Source organism: Lycorma delicatula, chromosome 5, assembly GCF_047948215.1.
Source record: "Lycorma delicatula isolate Av1 chromosome 5, ASM4794821v1, whole genome shotgun sequence".
NCBI classification, from domain to species: Eukaryota; Metazoa; Arthropoda; class Insecta; order Hemiptera; family Fulgoridae; genus Lycorma; species Lycorma delicatula.
The window spans coordinates 57,182,817-57,201,852 of record NC_134459.1 but is presented as its reverse complement, the minus strand read 5'-3'; the positions used below and the strand labels follow the sequence as shown (position 1 = coordinate 57,201,852).

General features: G+C 29.8%; 1 protein-coding gene across 6 annotated transcripts in view; it reads left to right on the top strand.

Moving 5' to 3' along the window:
* LOC142324977 (serine/threonine-protein kinase SIK3-like) overlaps positions 1–19,036 on the top strand; it is a 312,103-nt gene that overhangs the window by 159,213 nt on the left and 133,854 nt on the right. The window contains exon 2 of one of the 6 annotated variants that reach the window (XM_075366177.1): positions 10,338–10,372. The exons of the other annotated variants lie outside the window; for them this stretch is intronic. Within the exon in view, the coding sequence (XP_075222292.1) occupies positions 10,370–10,372 (3 nt within the window). The 5' untranslated portion in view covers positions 10,338–10,369. The remainder of the gene's footprint in view (positions 1–10,337; positions 10,373–19,036) is intronic. 6 annotated transcript variants of the gene reach the window in all.

The window sequence follows — 19,036 nt, the reverse complement described above, 5'->3', positions numbered from 1 at the left end:
TTTTGATTGTTGTCTAAAAGGAATTTCGATTGTCTGATTTCCTATTCTACTTTTCTTTTTATTTACTTTAATAATTAAGATAAGTTTTTAATATACTTTAATTTTGCTTTAATTTTTGTAGTACACAAACACAAATAGAAGTTGTTAAAATTATTTTGTCGTTCGTGTTGTTTTATTATGTTTTCTTTTTTTGTATTATTTTATTCCGAATGAAAAAATGTATGGAGATATAAATCGTAAAATTAGGCTTTAAATTCCGGTGATATAAAATTGTATTAAAGTATACTAAATGTGTATCAAAAAAAATCCCAGAGGAAGAAACGAGTGCCAATTTGAAAGTTCAAGAAAAATCTGCTTAGTTATTTATAATTTTATCTATTTAATATTTACCCCTTAAATTTGTTGCCAAAATTCATTCTTAGCGTGTAAACCGCAAAATAACGTTAGAAGGATGCGGAGCCCTTGTTGAAAATTTGATAAATTTTTTTGTTGAATGTTAAAACGGGTTCATCCTAAGTTTTGTCGAAATCTTTTCGGTTATTACTTATTGGTACACGGACTAACACAGATAAAATACTTATGAAGTATTTTACTGTATTGAACGCAGATATTTTAGAAAAAATTTAATATTTTAAGGAAAAATAATATCCTTAATAAGGAAAGTCGTTAATATACGAAACTATACTTTTACGTTTTAAATATTTTCCTAAGTATAATTGTGGTGGTTCCTTTAAATTTAAAAATAGATGAAATTAGGAGTTAGTATATACTGTATTTGAATCGATTGATTTTAATATCAAATCACCTTCTGATGGTAACAGAAGACTTATTATAACAAGTCTTTTAGTAGACTTATTATATACAATTAGTTATTCTTATTAGCATAAGTTTATATGTAATTATAAAATGTCCAAATAAAATTGCTGTTTTTAAATTCAAGTATGTCTTTGTGTCCAGATGGTTCGTTTTTTTGTAAATAATTAAGCTGATCTCCTCGATAAAAATGGATCCGGTCTTTGTTTTTGACTACGTAGAACGATTAGATTGAACATGATTTAAGGTTAACTTGTCCAAATAAACATAATTATGCAATTTTTCTGTTTAATAAATTTTATATTTGTATCACCTTAAATTTGATCGAATTACGAATAAAGTAATTTATTAATCGGAGTAATAGACAAATTATTTTGAGCGTATTTCTCTTCGTATTTTGTATAAATTTCGATTTAATTGAATTTAAATTTGATCTAATAATGTGTGAATATTACCGAAAACAGTAAGTAAATACATATATTAAGCAGGATTCGTAAACATAAGGAAAATACTTTAATATTTTAAAATACTCTTAAATTTGTTAAGGATTGAAATGAGCCATTTATTATTATTTTTTTTAAATATGTTGTTTAGCTTTCCCGATCAAAACATATAGTTTCTATGTTTCATTGTTACATCCGTATTTTTCAACTTAAAATCTATGTGAATTTATAGAATTTGAAGGTCTGTAAAACTTATCGTAACTTTTGGCAGTATAGTAACAGGCTTGAATCCACCTTATTGTTTTTTTCTTACAACTGAACTGATATACATACATACATATATATATATATGAAATATTTCCTTATTAATAATAATATATCGATGGTTAGGAAAAACATCTGCCGTATTGGATTTGCTTAGCTATAGATTTCAACATATAATTACTAATTACATAATTACTAATTAGATTACAAAGTATTACAACGGAAGATATTATTGATTTTATATATTAGAAAAATTGGGCTAAAACCCATTTTCAGTCCGTCCTGACATTCTGCTGGACGGATGGAGCTGATCTGGTTTTAAGCGTAATCGGACACTAAAATTGAGTCTCCTCTGAGAAATCTTCATTTATTTCTTGGCTTAGGTACTTTCCAAGTCGTTACTTTGAAAGGAAAATGACACAAAATGACAGTTGTTACAGGAAAAATGACTTTGAAGGTCCTTCGATTCCTGATGACATATCTGCGAGCCATTCCTAGCAAATTTAAGTAAAAAGCAGCCTGATCCGTCTAGTAGAACGTCTAAACGGACTGGAAATAGGTTTTGAGTGCGCATTTCTTTAAGTCTGATAGGGCAGACTTGATTTGGAATCGATCCGTTGTCTATTTTATATTTTTTTTTCCAGATATTGAGATAAACACTAATTTAAATCTGTAATTCTTATGTTTTACAGAAAAACTGCATTAGTATAATAAAATAACTTCGTATCTGTTAAATTATAAAATAATGCGTTCATTTTTTTCATAAGATGTAATCTGTAGTTTGCTTTATCTTTTTTTTTCCTCCCCTACGCCGGACCCGCAATTAAGCATAGAACAGGGGTTAGGGGGTGTCCTTTCTACTCTTAACAGCCCTTCCCACCTACCGGCAGTATGTCCGGCAGGGCAGGTCGGGCTGCCTGTCGGATCTTTATTTTATATTATATTAGTAAGCAACCCATTAGAGTACCCCGCTTTAGCAGAGGGGATAAAGATAAAACAGTTTGCTTTATCTGTCCTTTGAACAAAATATTCAGTGAAGAAATATAATATAATATTCAAAATATTCATTTACGAAAAATTACTTGCGAAAAATTGAGCTATATAATTTGGAGGACATATCTGCGATAAAATTGTTCATTTTACTGTTAATATCCCATGTTTACTGTAACCTTTTCCTTTCTTTTCCCTGTTTAGCCTCCGGTAACTACCGTTTAGATAATTCTTCAGAGGATGAATGAGGATGATATGTATGAGTGTAAATTAAGTGTAGTCTTGTACATTCTCGATTCGCCATTCCTGAGATGTGTGGTTAATTGAAACCCAACCGCCAAAGAACACCGCTATCCACGATCTAGTATTCAAATCCGTGTAAAAATTAACTGGCTTTACTAGGACTTGAACGCTGGAACTCTCGACTTCCAAATTAATCAGTTGATTTGGGAAGACGCGTTAACCACTAGACCAACCCGGTGGGTTATGTTTACTGTAACCTGGAAGTAAGTAAACCACATGAAGGTACTCCTTCACCGGAGAGGCAAATACGGAGTTTTAAGACCCTCTTTTGTACATTTTTCCTCTATTGAGCCGAAGAAAATATATGTACTTGCAAATTAATATACCGTTTGTTTATTCAATTCGGTTGAAATTCATTCGAACAGATTACGAGTACGATTGAATATTGTTAAAAGTTTTGCTTTTCATGAAAATGTTTTTATTAAGTACTTTTAGCTTCTTTTATTGTTGACTGGAAAAACTAAACCTCTTTATCTAATTCTACCTTTTAAGAATACTTTAATGACGGAATCCTGGAATATTTCTTCATAGCGTAATTTCAGTGGAAAAGCTACCTTACAGAATATCTAACTTCTATTCAAAGTATTATAAACAACCACGATAATCCTATATATATATATTGTCGATTGCTTTAGTTTGATATTGTGGAAGATCAAATAAGATTATCTGATACAGTTTGTGCAATGAATGTGCCTTTGTATGCTTATGTTCATTTATTGTCAGGCTAGGATTCAACCGAACATCACAACGGCCGAGGAGGTATCGAGCAGCCGTTAGCGTTTAAATATAACTTTTTTGACAAAGCCTAAATCTAAAATTGTCCTCATGGAAACCGCCTTTGCTGCTCCGACAGCTTCTGTAATAGAACTTAAGAAGATATTCGGAAGTTAAGGAATACATTTATAATCCTTTTTAACTCTCTTAAGGAGGGGTTCTAAAGTAAAATCCTAAACCTAGAACAAATATTTACGACAAATTCCATTGTTGGATCAAATTATAAATCTGATTTTAACCCTTTTTCTCACCCTTCTTCAGGTTGAGTGAGAGGAAAATATTTCTCAGCGTTATCTCACTACCTAAAGGAAAATAGCTAAATTTCAAATTTGCATCTCTACCGACCGGTAGAGTGCAGAGACCTCTACTCTCTGTTTATTTTTAATCTCTTAAGAATAAAAAACTACGGCTTACTTTCAATCTCCGTCTATTTGGTAAATGGAAGAATTAGTGATAAACTAGTCGGTGAGGGCTTTTCTGTTTATTTTATAGAGATGAATGAAAAAAACCGTATGTAAAGTTGACGGAATTAAATTGTTCAAAGAACAGAAAAATTATATCCTGTAACAGATCCAGTTTAGTTATGAAATAGCATATTTTTTATTTATTGCTAACACACACACACCCACTCTCTCTCTCTCTTGCACACACACAGAGTTAATTCCACATACATACGGCATATTGTTGTTTGTCGTTTAATTTTTTACACCCTTTTGTATGATGCTTACTTCAGCTAAAGTGAATAAGGATATAGTTCACCTTGAGCTGACTGTCAACGCCTCGAGGATATTTTTTTATCTTGCTTTGAAATTTCCAAGTGTTACTTTTTATACATTTACCGATGTACACTAAATTGTATGGAAACTAAGAATTGGTATTTGTATTATCAACGTATTTATATGAAATTGAGTAGGCTTACACGAATCTGGTTGCCTGATGTTTTAAAACTTAATTTTCATTTAACAAAATATTTTACGGATTAAAGCGTTATATAAAATGAAAATAGTCCAGGCTAATTGTATTTACAGGGATATTAAGCGATTTTATATCTCCATTTTTTTTACCTTCCGGGTCCACCGTTAGGATTGCTTTAGAGGGTGAGATGAATGATTTGTAGCGTGTGTGAAAAAGCCACGTCTGACCGGGATTCAAACCTGGGACCTCCAGATAATAACTGTTTTATATCTGAAGAAGTTTAAAATTTATTTAAAACTCATAAAATAGATTACTATGTTATCACTGCGCAGTCTAATCTGGGAAAGTTTGTTCGTTTTTTTATGTGTTATTATTTTTTTTTTTTGCAGAGAGTGTTGTGCTTAACGGTATTAAAATAAATTAAAAAATAGAAAATGTTTAAATGTTTAGCATTAAAATGCTAATATGCATTTAAATGTATTAAAATGCAGTTAATTAAAATGCTAATATGCATTTAAATGTATTAAAATGCAGTTAATTAAAATGCTTCAACTATAAACAAATAAATTTTAAAGTTTAACCGCATTTTTACTGATAAGCAATCATCAGTAGGTACTGAAAAAAGGAAGTAAGTACAAAAGTAAATATTAAATTTAAAAAATCTGACAGTGCAATTGTAGGAGTTCCCGTCACGCGGCTTACACACGCATACGCACACAATTTAATTTAGCACGTCAGTATACACTAGCCTTATTGTGTATTGACGCAGTATACCCACTTAGCTAGCTACTAGTTTGGAGAATTTTTTGGGATGGGGGTGTGCGATTTTATAAAAATGTTTTTGCAAATATTTTTTTTTTAGTTAACAAACGTGCCTAAGATCAATAAGACCTTAATTAGGCAAAATATCGAAATACTTAGGGTGACCTTGCTTTACAGCCTCACCCCCTTGTCCTTTAAGTTGAAAATTTAATGGAATCAATGCCCCATTTTTAGAAGTAATCTGACCAAGTTTGGTAAAACTCGGTCGAATAGTTCTGGAGATATAAGGTGATTTAGAGTGCGACATCGAAGACACACGTATATATGTCCAGAATATTTCCATCCGGTTTTTCTGGTTCCTTGTGTCAAAACGTCAAGATCCGGTGAAAACCGCACATACCAAAATTGTATCGATTACAATACTTTCACTTCTACAGTTATAACTCTGCTATAGCGCTAGACGGGAAATTAAAAAAAATTAAAAAAAGAATAGTCGCAAAATGCCATAAAAGGAGTCGCTATTTATTTACTAACTATAATTTACTTATATATTCATTTTTTTGTCAATTTTAATTTTAATTTAATAAACATGTTTGATAACGATAATAAACGATAACACACACACACACACACACTTCTATCTTTGTTATGCTCTCCCCCCCGATTTTTATAACGTTTTTTTTATCTTTTTTTAAATAATGGTTTAAAGTTTCATTATACTTCTGTGTTTGTTGAGAGGTATATTTCAAATTATTATTACTTGACGGGTTGGACTGCGATGACACGATTGCTTTTTCAGTTCTTATTATACTATAAAATTGTTATTATTCTTTTCTTTTAATTTTTGCAAAAGGACTTGCCAAATATATAGTATTTCAATTTTTGTTCAACTGAAACGTTCAAAGTTTAGGGCGGTTGGAGGGGCCGGAAGCCCGAATCTATAAACGGTGAGGATTTTACCAAACCTTGGAAGCAGTTCAATTTAAAAAAGGTTGGTTCCAATATAGCAGTATGTTTGTTATACCTTGTTGGAAATGCTCTATGGAAAAGGGCTTACGGAAGTATGGGTATCTAAATTTTTTTGAAAAAAGGAATTTTTTACTGGTCCTGGTTGCGGAAGATGTGTTGAAAGCGATTAACTTTGTAATTGAGATTTTGTTAATTGAAGGGAATAGCAGAACGTACGATGAATTTACGAAGAACATAGTAAAACACGTTTTTGAAGAAAAAAACACCGTTCGAATGTTGATAAGCTGAATAATAATCGCCTAGGAGACATGGGGCTTGAAGCTTTTCGACACCGTTAATTTTTTCCAGTTTACCTAGAAAGTAACACAATTTTTAGTAATTGTGGCCATATTTATCATGGGGGGGTTGTAGGAGTCCAAATCCTCGCCAAACCTAGTGATAATCCTGTTCTTGGATTCCGCTGTTTGTTAATCCTAATTTTTTGATATCTCCTAGGAGGCGATATTATTATTTTCAACATATTCTGTAAGTCTAACATTCTCTCAATATTGTAATTAAAACAATTATATGAAATAGAACATTAAAAAAATAATATTTGTAGCCTGGAATTTGATGAAGAAAAGTTTGTTAAGTTTAACAAAAACTTTCTTTTAATTTTTTTAATTAATTTTTTGTTTTAAATTTAATGCCATTTATGACTGTTTAACTTATTTTGAAAACAGTAATAGTGTAATAGAAAGCAGATTTATTATATGTTAAATAGAAGAAGAAAGCTGTTTAACACGAGATGTCGAATTCTTTTCTTTAGGTAATAAAATCACGAAAAAGGGCACAAGAGATAGTAAAAGCATACATACATACATACTTACTTGTCAGGAGAGTCAACATCAAATTTAGTTATAAGAATGTTTAAAAATAACTTAAATAAAATATAATATTTATTTAAAATGTATCGTTTGTTTTGCTACTAAAAAAAAAATTCTTCTATATCCAGAAAAATATAGGGCAGTCAGAAAAGAAAAGGATAGAAGATCAGATATGTTGTTAAAACATTTACTGAAAATTAGGTGGCTTGATCAAGTTCAAAATTATGAAACCTTAAACGATTTGCAAAAACATTTCTATCAGATTCTTGTAGAAAGATAGACTACGTCATCGAGTCAGATTCATTAAGGTATTGATGTTCTGTTAATTTTGTATTATACGTAAAAGAAAATCGAAATATATTAGGTCGATTTGTAAATAAAATTTGAGGTTAAATATTTGCTACAAAATAGAAAAGAATTTAAACCTTAGTAAGATCGTTTTTCTTTGATCATCCTTATAGTGAACAGCTACATAGCAGTTATCTTCTGGATTAAATTGCGCACATTTTCCCCTCAATAATAATATAAATGTTGGATTTCTAATGGCCTGGTTATGTATTCGTTATTTTGTTATGCACGTTAATTTTGTTTTCCTAACTGTACTATTTCTTCTACGATATTATTCATATTTCTTTCTACTGTTATTTCATATTTCCATAAACTTATATGATTTTATTTTAAAGAAAGAAAAAACATTTTATTGCTGTATTTATTTATATTAATAAATCTATTGTTTTACTTAAACTCTGTTCTTGAATTTTTATTATTTTTATTACGTCAAACGCTATCCGCATTGCATGTTACTGCTGTGTATCGCATGACATCATATCTTTAAGATATTTTATAATAAATATATATGTATGTATTTCTGTAAAAGAAGTCTTCTTTTATTTGAACGAATTATTATTAACTGTTACAGCAATTTAAAATGTGGAATGTAGTCTATGTAACGGCCACAAGTTCAATTATTAATTTTTATTTTATTTTATTTTTTGTAATTGAGATAATTGTTATGCGATCGTTTACGTTTACTTATTTCATTGAAATGATTGATTACAATCATTATTTACGTATATTGATTTTTTTTTTTTTAAGAAATAAGATATTGGAAATTTAACTCATTTGTACCTTTTTTTTGCTAGTTAATTATAATTCCATGTGCTTTATACAACTTTTGTTAGCTCATTATTCTAGATAATTTAAAATGAATAGTTATTGTAATCGCAAAAAGATGCAGTTGAAGTTCTTTGTTTTATCTTTTCCTGGTTGTTAATTTTCTTACTTTTAATAAACGTTCTGTTTACTAATTGTACTGTAATTTTTTTTTTATGTTAATTTCTTTTACTTTTGTGGTATCATATGCTGAAAGAAGGAAAGTATGTTAATCATTTAAAAAATGGGGTTTGGTTTTTTTCATTTCTCGACGTTTCATGACCAGGAAACTGATTTTGATGAAATTTTGTATATAGGCTCGTGTGTTTGTGTTAAATTTGTTAGTAAACTTTTGGGGTTAGTATCTCCAGGAGAGGTTTTTGGGGTCAATTTTCTCAAAATTTTTCAAACATAATCCCATTTTATATTAAACTCAGTGTATGTGTGCATGCTTATCTTACTGTTTTGTTTTTAATTGCCCCAAAATTATTCCCCTTACCCAAAAATCGAAAAAAGTTACTTTTTTTATTTATCGCTTATTTTTTAACCGGATCTTTATAAATGTCATTCTAAGCATGTAGTAATGCAAGCGATCTCAAAAAATGCTTTGCGGGCAATACTGGTGGTACCGATTAAAGTTTAAAGTGATTGATTTTTTTAATTTTTTAAAGCTTCTTTGGTTTAAAAAAAAGAAATCTTGGGTAAATTTTTATTAGTCGTACATTTTTGAATGAAATTTTTTTTATCTCTGTTACAATAAAACTTCATCATAAATTACCACCACCCCAAAAAATAAATCTTACAGAATGAAAACTTTTTTGTTTTAAAAATATAGTAAATAATAAATAGGAACGTCCAGCGTATGTTTGAGATATATATCGAAAAAAATATTGATTTGTCTGACCGGTTACGTCGACAAAATGCAGCGATTGAAAGATTTTCTATCTCGGTTAAAGCTCGCCCGATCGATATGTGGCCATGATTATTTCAGCTTCACTGTTTTAAACAAACCTTTGGTGTTACAGAGGCACATTTTAAATTCATTTACAGGGGATTTAAGCTACTGTACCGAATTGTTTTCATTCTTCAGTAAGGGATCATGGTTTTTTCTTGTTAAACTGATGTGTACAAGTGTACATTTCGTTTTCCCGAAAAAAATAGCTGCTATATTTTACAGAACACGATTTGATTTGAGACGCAACAATCAATTACATAAAAAATTTTTTTTGTCCAAATCTGCATTTCGTAAAGTGACTGGGTAGAATAAATCTTTCAAAACGCTGTTATCACAACGGGAACTTTTATTAAAAAAAGTTGTCGTTTTTCCTTTGTTGCACATAAAAGCTAGTAAAAGTAAAGTTGTACATAAAAGTAAAATTAGTTGTACGAGACCAGACCAAAATTTGTTTGCGTAACAAATTTATTTAGAATTTGTTTTTCTAGAGTATATAAAAAAGTGTTAGTTTGTATGCGCGCGTGCATAATCTCTTCCGAAAATAGCAGTCGTTTAAATAATCTTAGGCTTACTAAGGAAACTGAAGAGTGAAGTAAGCTTCTGTTCCATTATTCATATTAATAAATAAATGTTGGTATATCATACGAAGTTCACCTAAATCCATGTGATAGTAATTCAGCCCTATGAGCTGTACAGTAATCATTACTCAGAGAAAGAAAATTTGACGATTGCCTCTTTTACGTGCGTCAGATTCTTTACATGCATCACAGCCTTGCTTATGACTCGGAAAGATAATTAGCTGGAGATCAATCCACCCCTTTCTTGTGGAGATCAAAACATTATACAAAATTGCATTTATTTATTATAAATTAATAAAATATTGTAAATTGTAATTTAAAATTGTTCTTTCCAATATAGGAGAGTATAAGCTAAGCGATTTTAAATGCATTCATTTTTAAAAATGAGAATGTTTATATCAATTGGTAAAAGATATAGCGAAAAGAGTACTTGAACGATTTTGAGTACAGTTTACATGTAGATATTAAACAATTTAAATAGGTATCAAAAAGTTAAAAAAAAAAAAACAACGAAATAAATTATTCACTCTGAATTTTCCCGCGTTGTTTGCAGGGGAACTGTAGAAGATATGGGCTTGGAATGAAATGGTGAGTTATGAATTCTCTGCATGCTTATTTGCGGAAATATCGAAAAATTTTAACGAATAAAAATAAGTTTAATTTTAATTGGTTACCGATCAAAACTGAATTAATATAATCTAACAGTTTTTTTATTTTGTTTTTAGATTTAACATTTAACCTAACATTTAGTTTTGTCAATTTTTAAGCGAGATTGATTTGAACCTAAAATAATTTTACTATCATTTATCTATACATATAAAAGAACAAGTGACTAATTCATAAATCAACGTCCAACAAAAACTACTGAAGATAAATTTATGAAATTTTGTATACATGTTCTTCATACAATGTAATTGCACATTAAGAAAGATTTTTTGAAATTCCGAATTTATAGGGTTAAAATAAAGTAAGTATGAAATTTACAATTTTTTTTTCTCGTTAAAAAATGAAGATATCAATTTGGTTTTTGGTGTGTGTAATCTTCATGTGAATATCTAAAAACCAATTTCTAGATTTTTCAAAATTCAACCTTAAAGGAAGTAAAAAAGGTAAAAAACTTTCGAAACAATGTTGCTAAACTACTAAAAAAAATATATTCACTAGATTTGGGCTTACAAGTACTCTTCAGACAAATATAAAAAAAAAATTGTCGGATGTTTTGAATTTTAACATTTAAGGGGTTAAAAAAATGAAATTTATTTTTACTTTTTTGGCATTATATGCTACCGTTATTGAATTAATCTTAATGAGATTTGGTAACATTGTGATAGTAATTTTTGTTTGTAATTCTGATCATGTATTACGCTAGTGAAGCCGCGACGGGAAATCTAAAAATCAGTTAGTGGGCCCTGTACTGACCAAATTGTTGCTCAGAAGAAATTACAATATGATGGTACTTTTAAAAAATTGAACAGGCTTTAATTCTTATTTATCATTATTATTCTTACAAGCATGAGTTTAATGAACAAAGGAGGGGGCAGACGTTAAGGTGTTTAGGCCGTATCGCGACGGGAACGTAAGTAACGTGTAAACGTAAACGTAAGTATATAGCGCGAACGAAGGGATATGACGGGGTTGCTAGTTCGTTATAAAAACGTATTATTAATCCTGCTTTCTCTGTTATTTATTAATTAACATAAATAATTTCAAGTAAATAAATATTCTAGAGTGAAGTTAGGATTTTTTCAGATAATAAGGCGCCATCTGTTTTTTAACTTGCTGTTAAGTGCAGTTAAATGGCTTTTTTAATAATTTTGTCATTCAAAGATCAATTGTCCAATCGCCAGGTCGAGTTACTGATGTTTACTTTTATTGTTTCTAATTTTTCACTTCTCTCTTTTTATTTTAATACTATCCGTTTTGTTACGTTTACTTAAATTGATTAATTTTATTTTTTATTTTTTTAACTTTATTAACATTTAAACTTTTTAATTTTAATTTTAACCTTGTTAATTTTTTAATTTTAATATTTTATTATTTACGTAATTAATGTAATTGAAATGTTAATTTAAAATACTGTATTATCTATTTATTCTGATATGCATAAATCTAAAGAACAGGCCTGAATTCTACGATTTGTGTGTAATATAAAAAAGAGCATTCTTGTGCTGTTGTCATTTAAATTCAACCAGATAGGAATCAATCACATCTTAGCGTGTGTTCCATCGCCCCGCACTATTTATGTTGTTATTTTAAAATAGAATTACACCAATAAGATAGGGAGTAAAAATTATATTTGAAGAAATCTCATTCGGCACGCCGGAAGATGGAGATAGATTTCACCTGTGCTAAGTAGCTGATAAAAAGGATTTCCACATTAAAACTAAGAAAAACTTTAAATTCACTCTATACGACGGTGGTTGCATGTGAAAAATGTTTCACGTGTTTAGTATACGACAAGCCCCATCTTATAAACATTTTGGTCATCCCTTGCCATAAGAGTTGGTCATATCAGAAATTGTTTCAGACAAAAAATGTTTTAGGTAATATTTAGAGAACTAACGACCACTTTAAACCGATTCGAAACTGTGGCTATTAAGGGAGGTATGATGTTTTTTTGTCTTCGAAACCCCATTTTTTCACCCCCTGGGCCAATGGTCGGTGATATCAAAAAACTTTACTAAGATAAGTTTTAGGCCCTTATTTAAAGAATAGTACGAACTTTAATCGAATTCGATATTTTACTTAATAAGAAAGTAATAATTTGCGATAATTTGTTTTTTCGAAAAAGCCCCCCTCCATTTCCACCGCCATGGTCCTCCGGTCGAAATCGACCGAGATTTTGTGTCGTTATATTTTATGTATCAATTTGAAAGTGATTGGCGCAAAATTACGTCAGTTATCTTGTCCACAAGAAAGTGAAATATATATTTTGAAATGACGGTGGTTTTGAGTTCTGATGGATGTGAAACGCGAAGATATGTCGAAATTTTCCGGAAGTCGAATCGTGGTATCCATTACAATATTTAGCTTTCTTACGAAATCTACCTAAAAGAGAACGAACAAAAATTTGTGACATGCGGTCAAGTGAACAGGCGTGTTAATTCAACTTTTCAATATTTTTTATTATTGAAACAAATTTATGGTAATTATGGTAATTTATGGTAAAGTACAAATTTATGGTAACAAATTTATGGGCACTTAAAATAATTTATTTTTGTTGGGGAAAAAGATGGATAATTTTTTTTAAGCACGTATTAAAATTATGGTCATAGTGTCATGCTGGAACCGTAAACATCAAAACGATTTGTCAAGTCACCAAAATTAGTTTTATAGAAATTTCTATGACCGCAAATCGCCTTATCAAGATTATATATATGTAGAGAGAGAGAGAGAGATTGATAGAGAAAGGATAATATTATACCTAAACAGCTATAATCATACTGTCCTTATTATTACCGATTCATTATAACAGCCACCTTTACTTATTTTTAGGCAATATAATCGATTAACTGTGAATAGTGTTTTTACGTGTTAAAAAAGTAAGTTATTATTATAAATTAATTGATTTGTTTACATACTGTGTTTTAATATATTAAAAAATATTCGCCCTTTATAATGCCTTAACTGCAGTAATTTACAATTATTTTAATAACATTGTTATTGTACGGTCTTTTATAATAAAAATTATTATCATATTTTTAGTCGAGGACACATTTTTTTTTGAGTGTGTGTTGTTTAATATCGTTTATAGTTTTGCAAGGCTGTTTTGGAAAGGAAATTATTTTTATTTTTTTTTTTAAAGCATCAATGCTTTCATTATAAATTGGGAAAATAATATTAATGATTGCGTCATCATTAATGGTAATGATGTTAACATTTTTTGTGTTAACATTATGAAAGAATTCAATTTATTTTTATTGTTTTTATTATTTTCAATAAGATGGTTATCGATATAATCGGTAGTATACAGATATTTGTCTGTGAATGCATTAAGATGTCTAGTTTTACTTGATAAGCACCTTAGCCCCTGGATGGACTGCAGCTACTGCAGTCTTTTACCGGTTAGATCCGTCGGCAAAACTGCCCCCGTCAAACTAATAAATTCTAAGAATATCCAAGTACGTCCTTACACCCTTAAGACGTTTCCGGTGGACCTCCTCCAGCTGCAACATCTGTGGGAGAAAGGAACGAGGGGAAAAATGAAGCGGAACGATATACCCACAAAGTGACCTCGAAACGAGATAAATAGTAACCACACCCATAGGAGGAGTGCTTTAAACATCCCTTCAGGCAGTTGGCATTCATCCTGCGCTTAATCCCTTAGATACGGGGTTACATTTGCCTTTGTGTGAGCCTCACGCCATTGATCAGCGGTTTTGCATTAAAAAAGTCCAGATATATGCTTTAACCGATTTCTTTTCCTTCAGATATTAAATAACCGTCTGAGAACAAGATAAGAATAAGAAAGAAAATCCTCGGTCATCACCAGAAATATTTGGTTTGTAGAAGTATCCGACTTCTATTTATTCGGTAAGATTTCAAAAATGTGAATAATATCGGACGACCGGGGTCCAGTGTACTTTCCGTGTAAAAGTAAGAGACCTACCGATCCGTCACGAAATTCGATGCTTAGCGTTCAGGTATAGCTTAAAGTAGAATGGTGTACAAAGAATTAGATACATGAAGACCGATGGAACGGTTTCAAGTTATTTATTTTTTAATAACGATAATACAGACGTTTACTATTAGACTATTCGTAGTTTGTACTTTTCCTTGATAGTAAAATATTAATTAATATTTAATTTTGTTATTTTAATAAACCGACTTAGAAAAGTTCGAGTTTATTAATTTTGTGTACAATTTGACCCGTGTTTATTGAATTATATTTAGAGAAAATCTCGAAAAAAATAAATGAAAACGTGATTATTTTTTACGAGATTCACGACAGGTATCGCTTATTTGGTGCTCGAAATATGAAGTTTGTGCATAATGTTTATTAAAACATATTTTACGGATTATTGCATGCTAGTTAATGCAATAAAAAAAGAAGTTTGTCAAGAATGTTGGACGTGTTAGTTTTATGTGAAGGAACAATATTAGTGGTAGTCCATTATCTGAGGTCAAGTGGCAGAATAGATGGGACATCGGGGGGAGGGGTTTTAGTGCCGGTGGATCGTGTTATTGGTGAGGGGAGGTAAATGTTGGTGGTTTATAAAAGGGGGTGATGGTAGGGAGGAGAGTAGCTGTTAGTTTGCTGACGTAAAAGTTCAGTGACGTCATTCATGATAAGTGGCACGGCATTATTCTACTTGTGCTGCTGCTTGTTACTAGCCCTAGGGACCGACTGATATAACATGCTCGCCTGTTATACTAGCATTATAGTACATATTCGATGTACTTTGTATTAATATTATAATACGTGTACGGTTTACTTGCGATGAAAATCAAACGAGATAGGTAATCAAATATTAAGAAACTAGGGGCAGAGATGCTAAACGCAGTGCACTTGTTTTTATATTCACAATCCGGTATAGTTCAGCGTTATCGCCTACTAAACTTATGTTATAATGCATATCGGTAAAGCTCTGTAGATTTCAGGTTCATAATACCTCCCCGCCCTCACTCCTTAATCGCTCACTTCTTTCCTTCTCACTCGCTTCACTGTTATATACAAAACATTTCATCTATACCGTGTTTGTGTGTGCGTGTAGCCCTTTACACGCCACTGCAAACCAGTCAACCTCGGTTGCGACCTTGCTTTTTGTTGCAATGTATACAGTAATCTGTTTACATAATTCTTTTTAGTATATCCTACATCATATACTCTTTTTTTATTAGTTTTTTCTTCGCCGGAATTTATCGGATTAATTAGTCGTTCTCAAAATTAAATAAAATTAAAAAAAACTTTCGATTGTAACTTTTTTTACCCGCTGTGTCAGGAAAAGAATGGTAAAAATATAAGCGCTTTACGTACGTTTAAATCCTTGTCTCGCTAGAATGGTTTTAATGAATTTTAATGAGATAGGCATCGAACGATTAGTTTTAATTTTGTGAAGACAATAGGTAAATTTTTGCGAATAAAAAAACCAATCGTTTGCGACTCGTCCGGTTTCAAATTCAAAGTTTCATAGTATCCGATAAAAGTTAATGAAAAAAGGATTTAGAAAGATACGATTTAAAAGTTAACGTAACAGTATTAGTACAGCCCAAAAATAGTGGATCTTTATTTATTTTTATTTAGTTGTTATATCAAACGGTTTTAGGCGTTTCAGACAAGAATTATTTCGGAAAATGGCACAACTATTATTAACCACAGCGATTTCGTGAAATCTTTATTAAACAGGCTGTACTGTTACACCACCTAATTGCCGGTGATGTTTAGCCGAATAAATTACAAAATGTCACGATGAATGAAGTTTGCTGTGTTTTATCACAGAGATAGGATGTATAATGATGTTATATTATTCTCATAATAATGTATAATTAATTTAAAAAAAGATAAGAAGTTTTGTAAAAATGGAAGTATTAATAAAAATAAATATGTAGAGATAATTTCAAATATCATCGGTCAGTTTTTGAAAAAAAAAAGAATAGTTTGAAATTGCAACCGCTTAAAAGATGTTGCAATTGGAATTTATTATATTTCACTTTTTATTTGTTCATAATGTTTGAAGCGTAATTATTATAACGGTTTGAATATTTATACTACAACATTTAAAAAAAAAATGTTCAGTCTTCGCAAACAGGTTGCCAGTGTAATACTGGGAGCATGGCAACTTAAAAAAAAAGACGAGCAATTGTTTGAGATATTTTTTTTAGTATTTCTGAAACCTGATTACAAAAAAATTAATTTCAACCCGAAGAAGGAGATGGACATCTATCATAGACTGTTTCAACCGTATAACGATCACCATCACCGGTTTTTGACTAGAAAATTGTACGTTACCGGTTGAAAAAAAAATATTTATCGGTTGATTGTAATTCCTCTTTAAATTAAAAGTATACATACTCAAAAAATAAATTTCTGAATAATAATTCGTTTCATTTATTTTCTTGAAAATAAAAGTTGCTGCTTTTAAGTGTTTTTGTAATCACGCCAAATTATGTTTGGCGTGATTAAATTAAAAACGTCGTTTTTAGTTTCATGTGTCCTTATTAGCTTAGGCTTTCCACATTCGTAAAAATATTTATTATTTTTTATAAATATTTTCTCATTTGCTTCTTTCTATTACAAAAAAATGTTCCGGCACTTCCTTTAGTGTAAGAAGAAGAATTTTTTTTAATTATTTCTAAAATTGAAATTTTCTTTAAAAAAATTCTTTATAAAAATTTTGAAATAATCCATAATATCAGATTTTTATGATAGTTTGTATTAATATTACTTGTATTATGTAAATTAAAAGCTGCTTTTAAAACGTGGTAGATTATAGTTAAAAAAAAGTCTGTTCTTTAAGAGGATTAAGAAATTAATTAATTATTTATAAAATTTAAATTTTAAATTCGTTTCATGCTTATTATTAACTTTTTTAATTGGAACGGTTAATCGCGTAATCTAGATTATTGAAACCCGGATAAACAATATTTGTAATTTTTATACACGTATTTCTTCTAATTTGTTGTTTAATTTTGACTTTTATTAATTGAAATAAAATCATTTCAATAAGGATTGTTTAATTATTGAACAAATCGGTAATTTAGATTTAATAAATGTTGTTTTGAACGTTATAATTCTGTTTTTTTTTTTATTCTACGCGTGGTTTTAATCGTAATTTAAATTACACAATAAAATAATGAACGTAATTTCACGGTTGAATATTTTTTGTTTTGTTTTTATATGTTATGACGCGGTCCTTTGTTACTTCAATTTATTAGATTGAGTAAATTAATTTACTTAATTATGCTTTAGCTGTTGTCGTCGTCGTCGATGTAGTTGTTAAACGTTAAAAGATTTAATTTTAATTATCGATTTTACACGTCACTTAAAGAAGATTTGTTTTGAACCTACGTAAGCATTCCTTTTTGAGATTTTCTTACGTTTTATACGATTAAGTTTCTTATTAAACGTTAGGTTATATTATATATTAGCTATATGCAATTGACGCGTCGGGTAAATAGCCTTGATTAGGCTTTTTCTTTATTCGGTTTATAAAATTTATTATATGAATGAATTTTATTTTGCCTTTTATACTTTTTATATTATGTTTCGTTAACTTAAACTAATGGAATTATTTCCTTTCTTTTTCTGTTTTATTACGTATTTCGCGTAAATATTGCGTAATGGTATAAAATTTAATTTTTATTTTTATTTTTACTGGTATAATCTAATTCAAAAAGTTAAAAAATTGAATAAAAATAAAGCTAATTCTTTTTCACGGATCCATTCAAGTAATTTATTCACGTAATTGACAAATACGTGCGTAAATATTTGTTATGTAATGATTTGGGTAAATCGACTATCATATTTATTTTTTTTAGTATTGTTATGGTTATTTCCTTTTTAGCACGAAAACTAATTGCAAGTGTTGTTCCTTTGATTGTATTTCAGAAAAAATAATTTGTAATAATTTCAAATGAAAATAATTTGTAGAATTAATTACGAGTATTTTTTCTGGTCTTCTTATTCGGGTCAAGGATGAACCGTTAGGTATTTGTTTTCTATTTTTTTTTTTTATAAATAATTAAATTAATTTGTCTTCATATGGAAAATAAAGCTTGTTATACAAGAGTAATTAGACCGTTGTTAATGTATAGAGCAGAAAATATGAAACCGAGAAAAAAGATTGAATAAACTGAAATAATTATTTTATTGTGGCGCTACAGCCCGTGATGAGTCTTTGCCTCTATTATTTTCAACCTCCCTTCCATCTGCTTTCTTTCTCATCCTCTTACTCCCGTTGCTTATCAAATTAATCAGTCGATTTGTTCATCCGTCTGCCTCTTTTTCTTCTGTTATATATTGTACACGTTATTCTGTAACATTTTCCATTAAAAAAAATTTTTTTAACTCTCCCTCTGACTGTCAGAGACCAAATAGTATTTTGTCAGTTTGTAAATATTATTTTAATAGAGGCTGTCATTATTATTATTTAAATCTATCCGGTCTTAAAAACCGGATTAATCCGGTTGTTTAAAACCTCCGGTTTTTACAATATTGAAGTGTTCCCTTTTCCCGGTACCTCGACAAAGTAAGAACCAAGGTTTGCTTACCTATAGGATTTCTTTTCCATTATCATAAGATCCCGTTTTCAA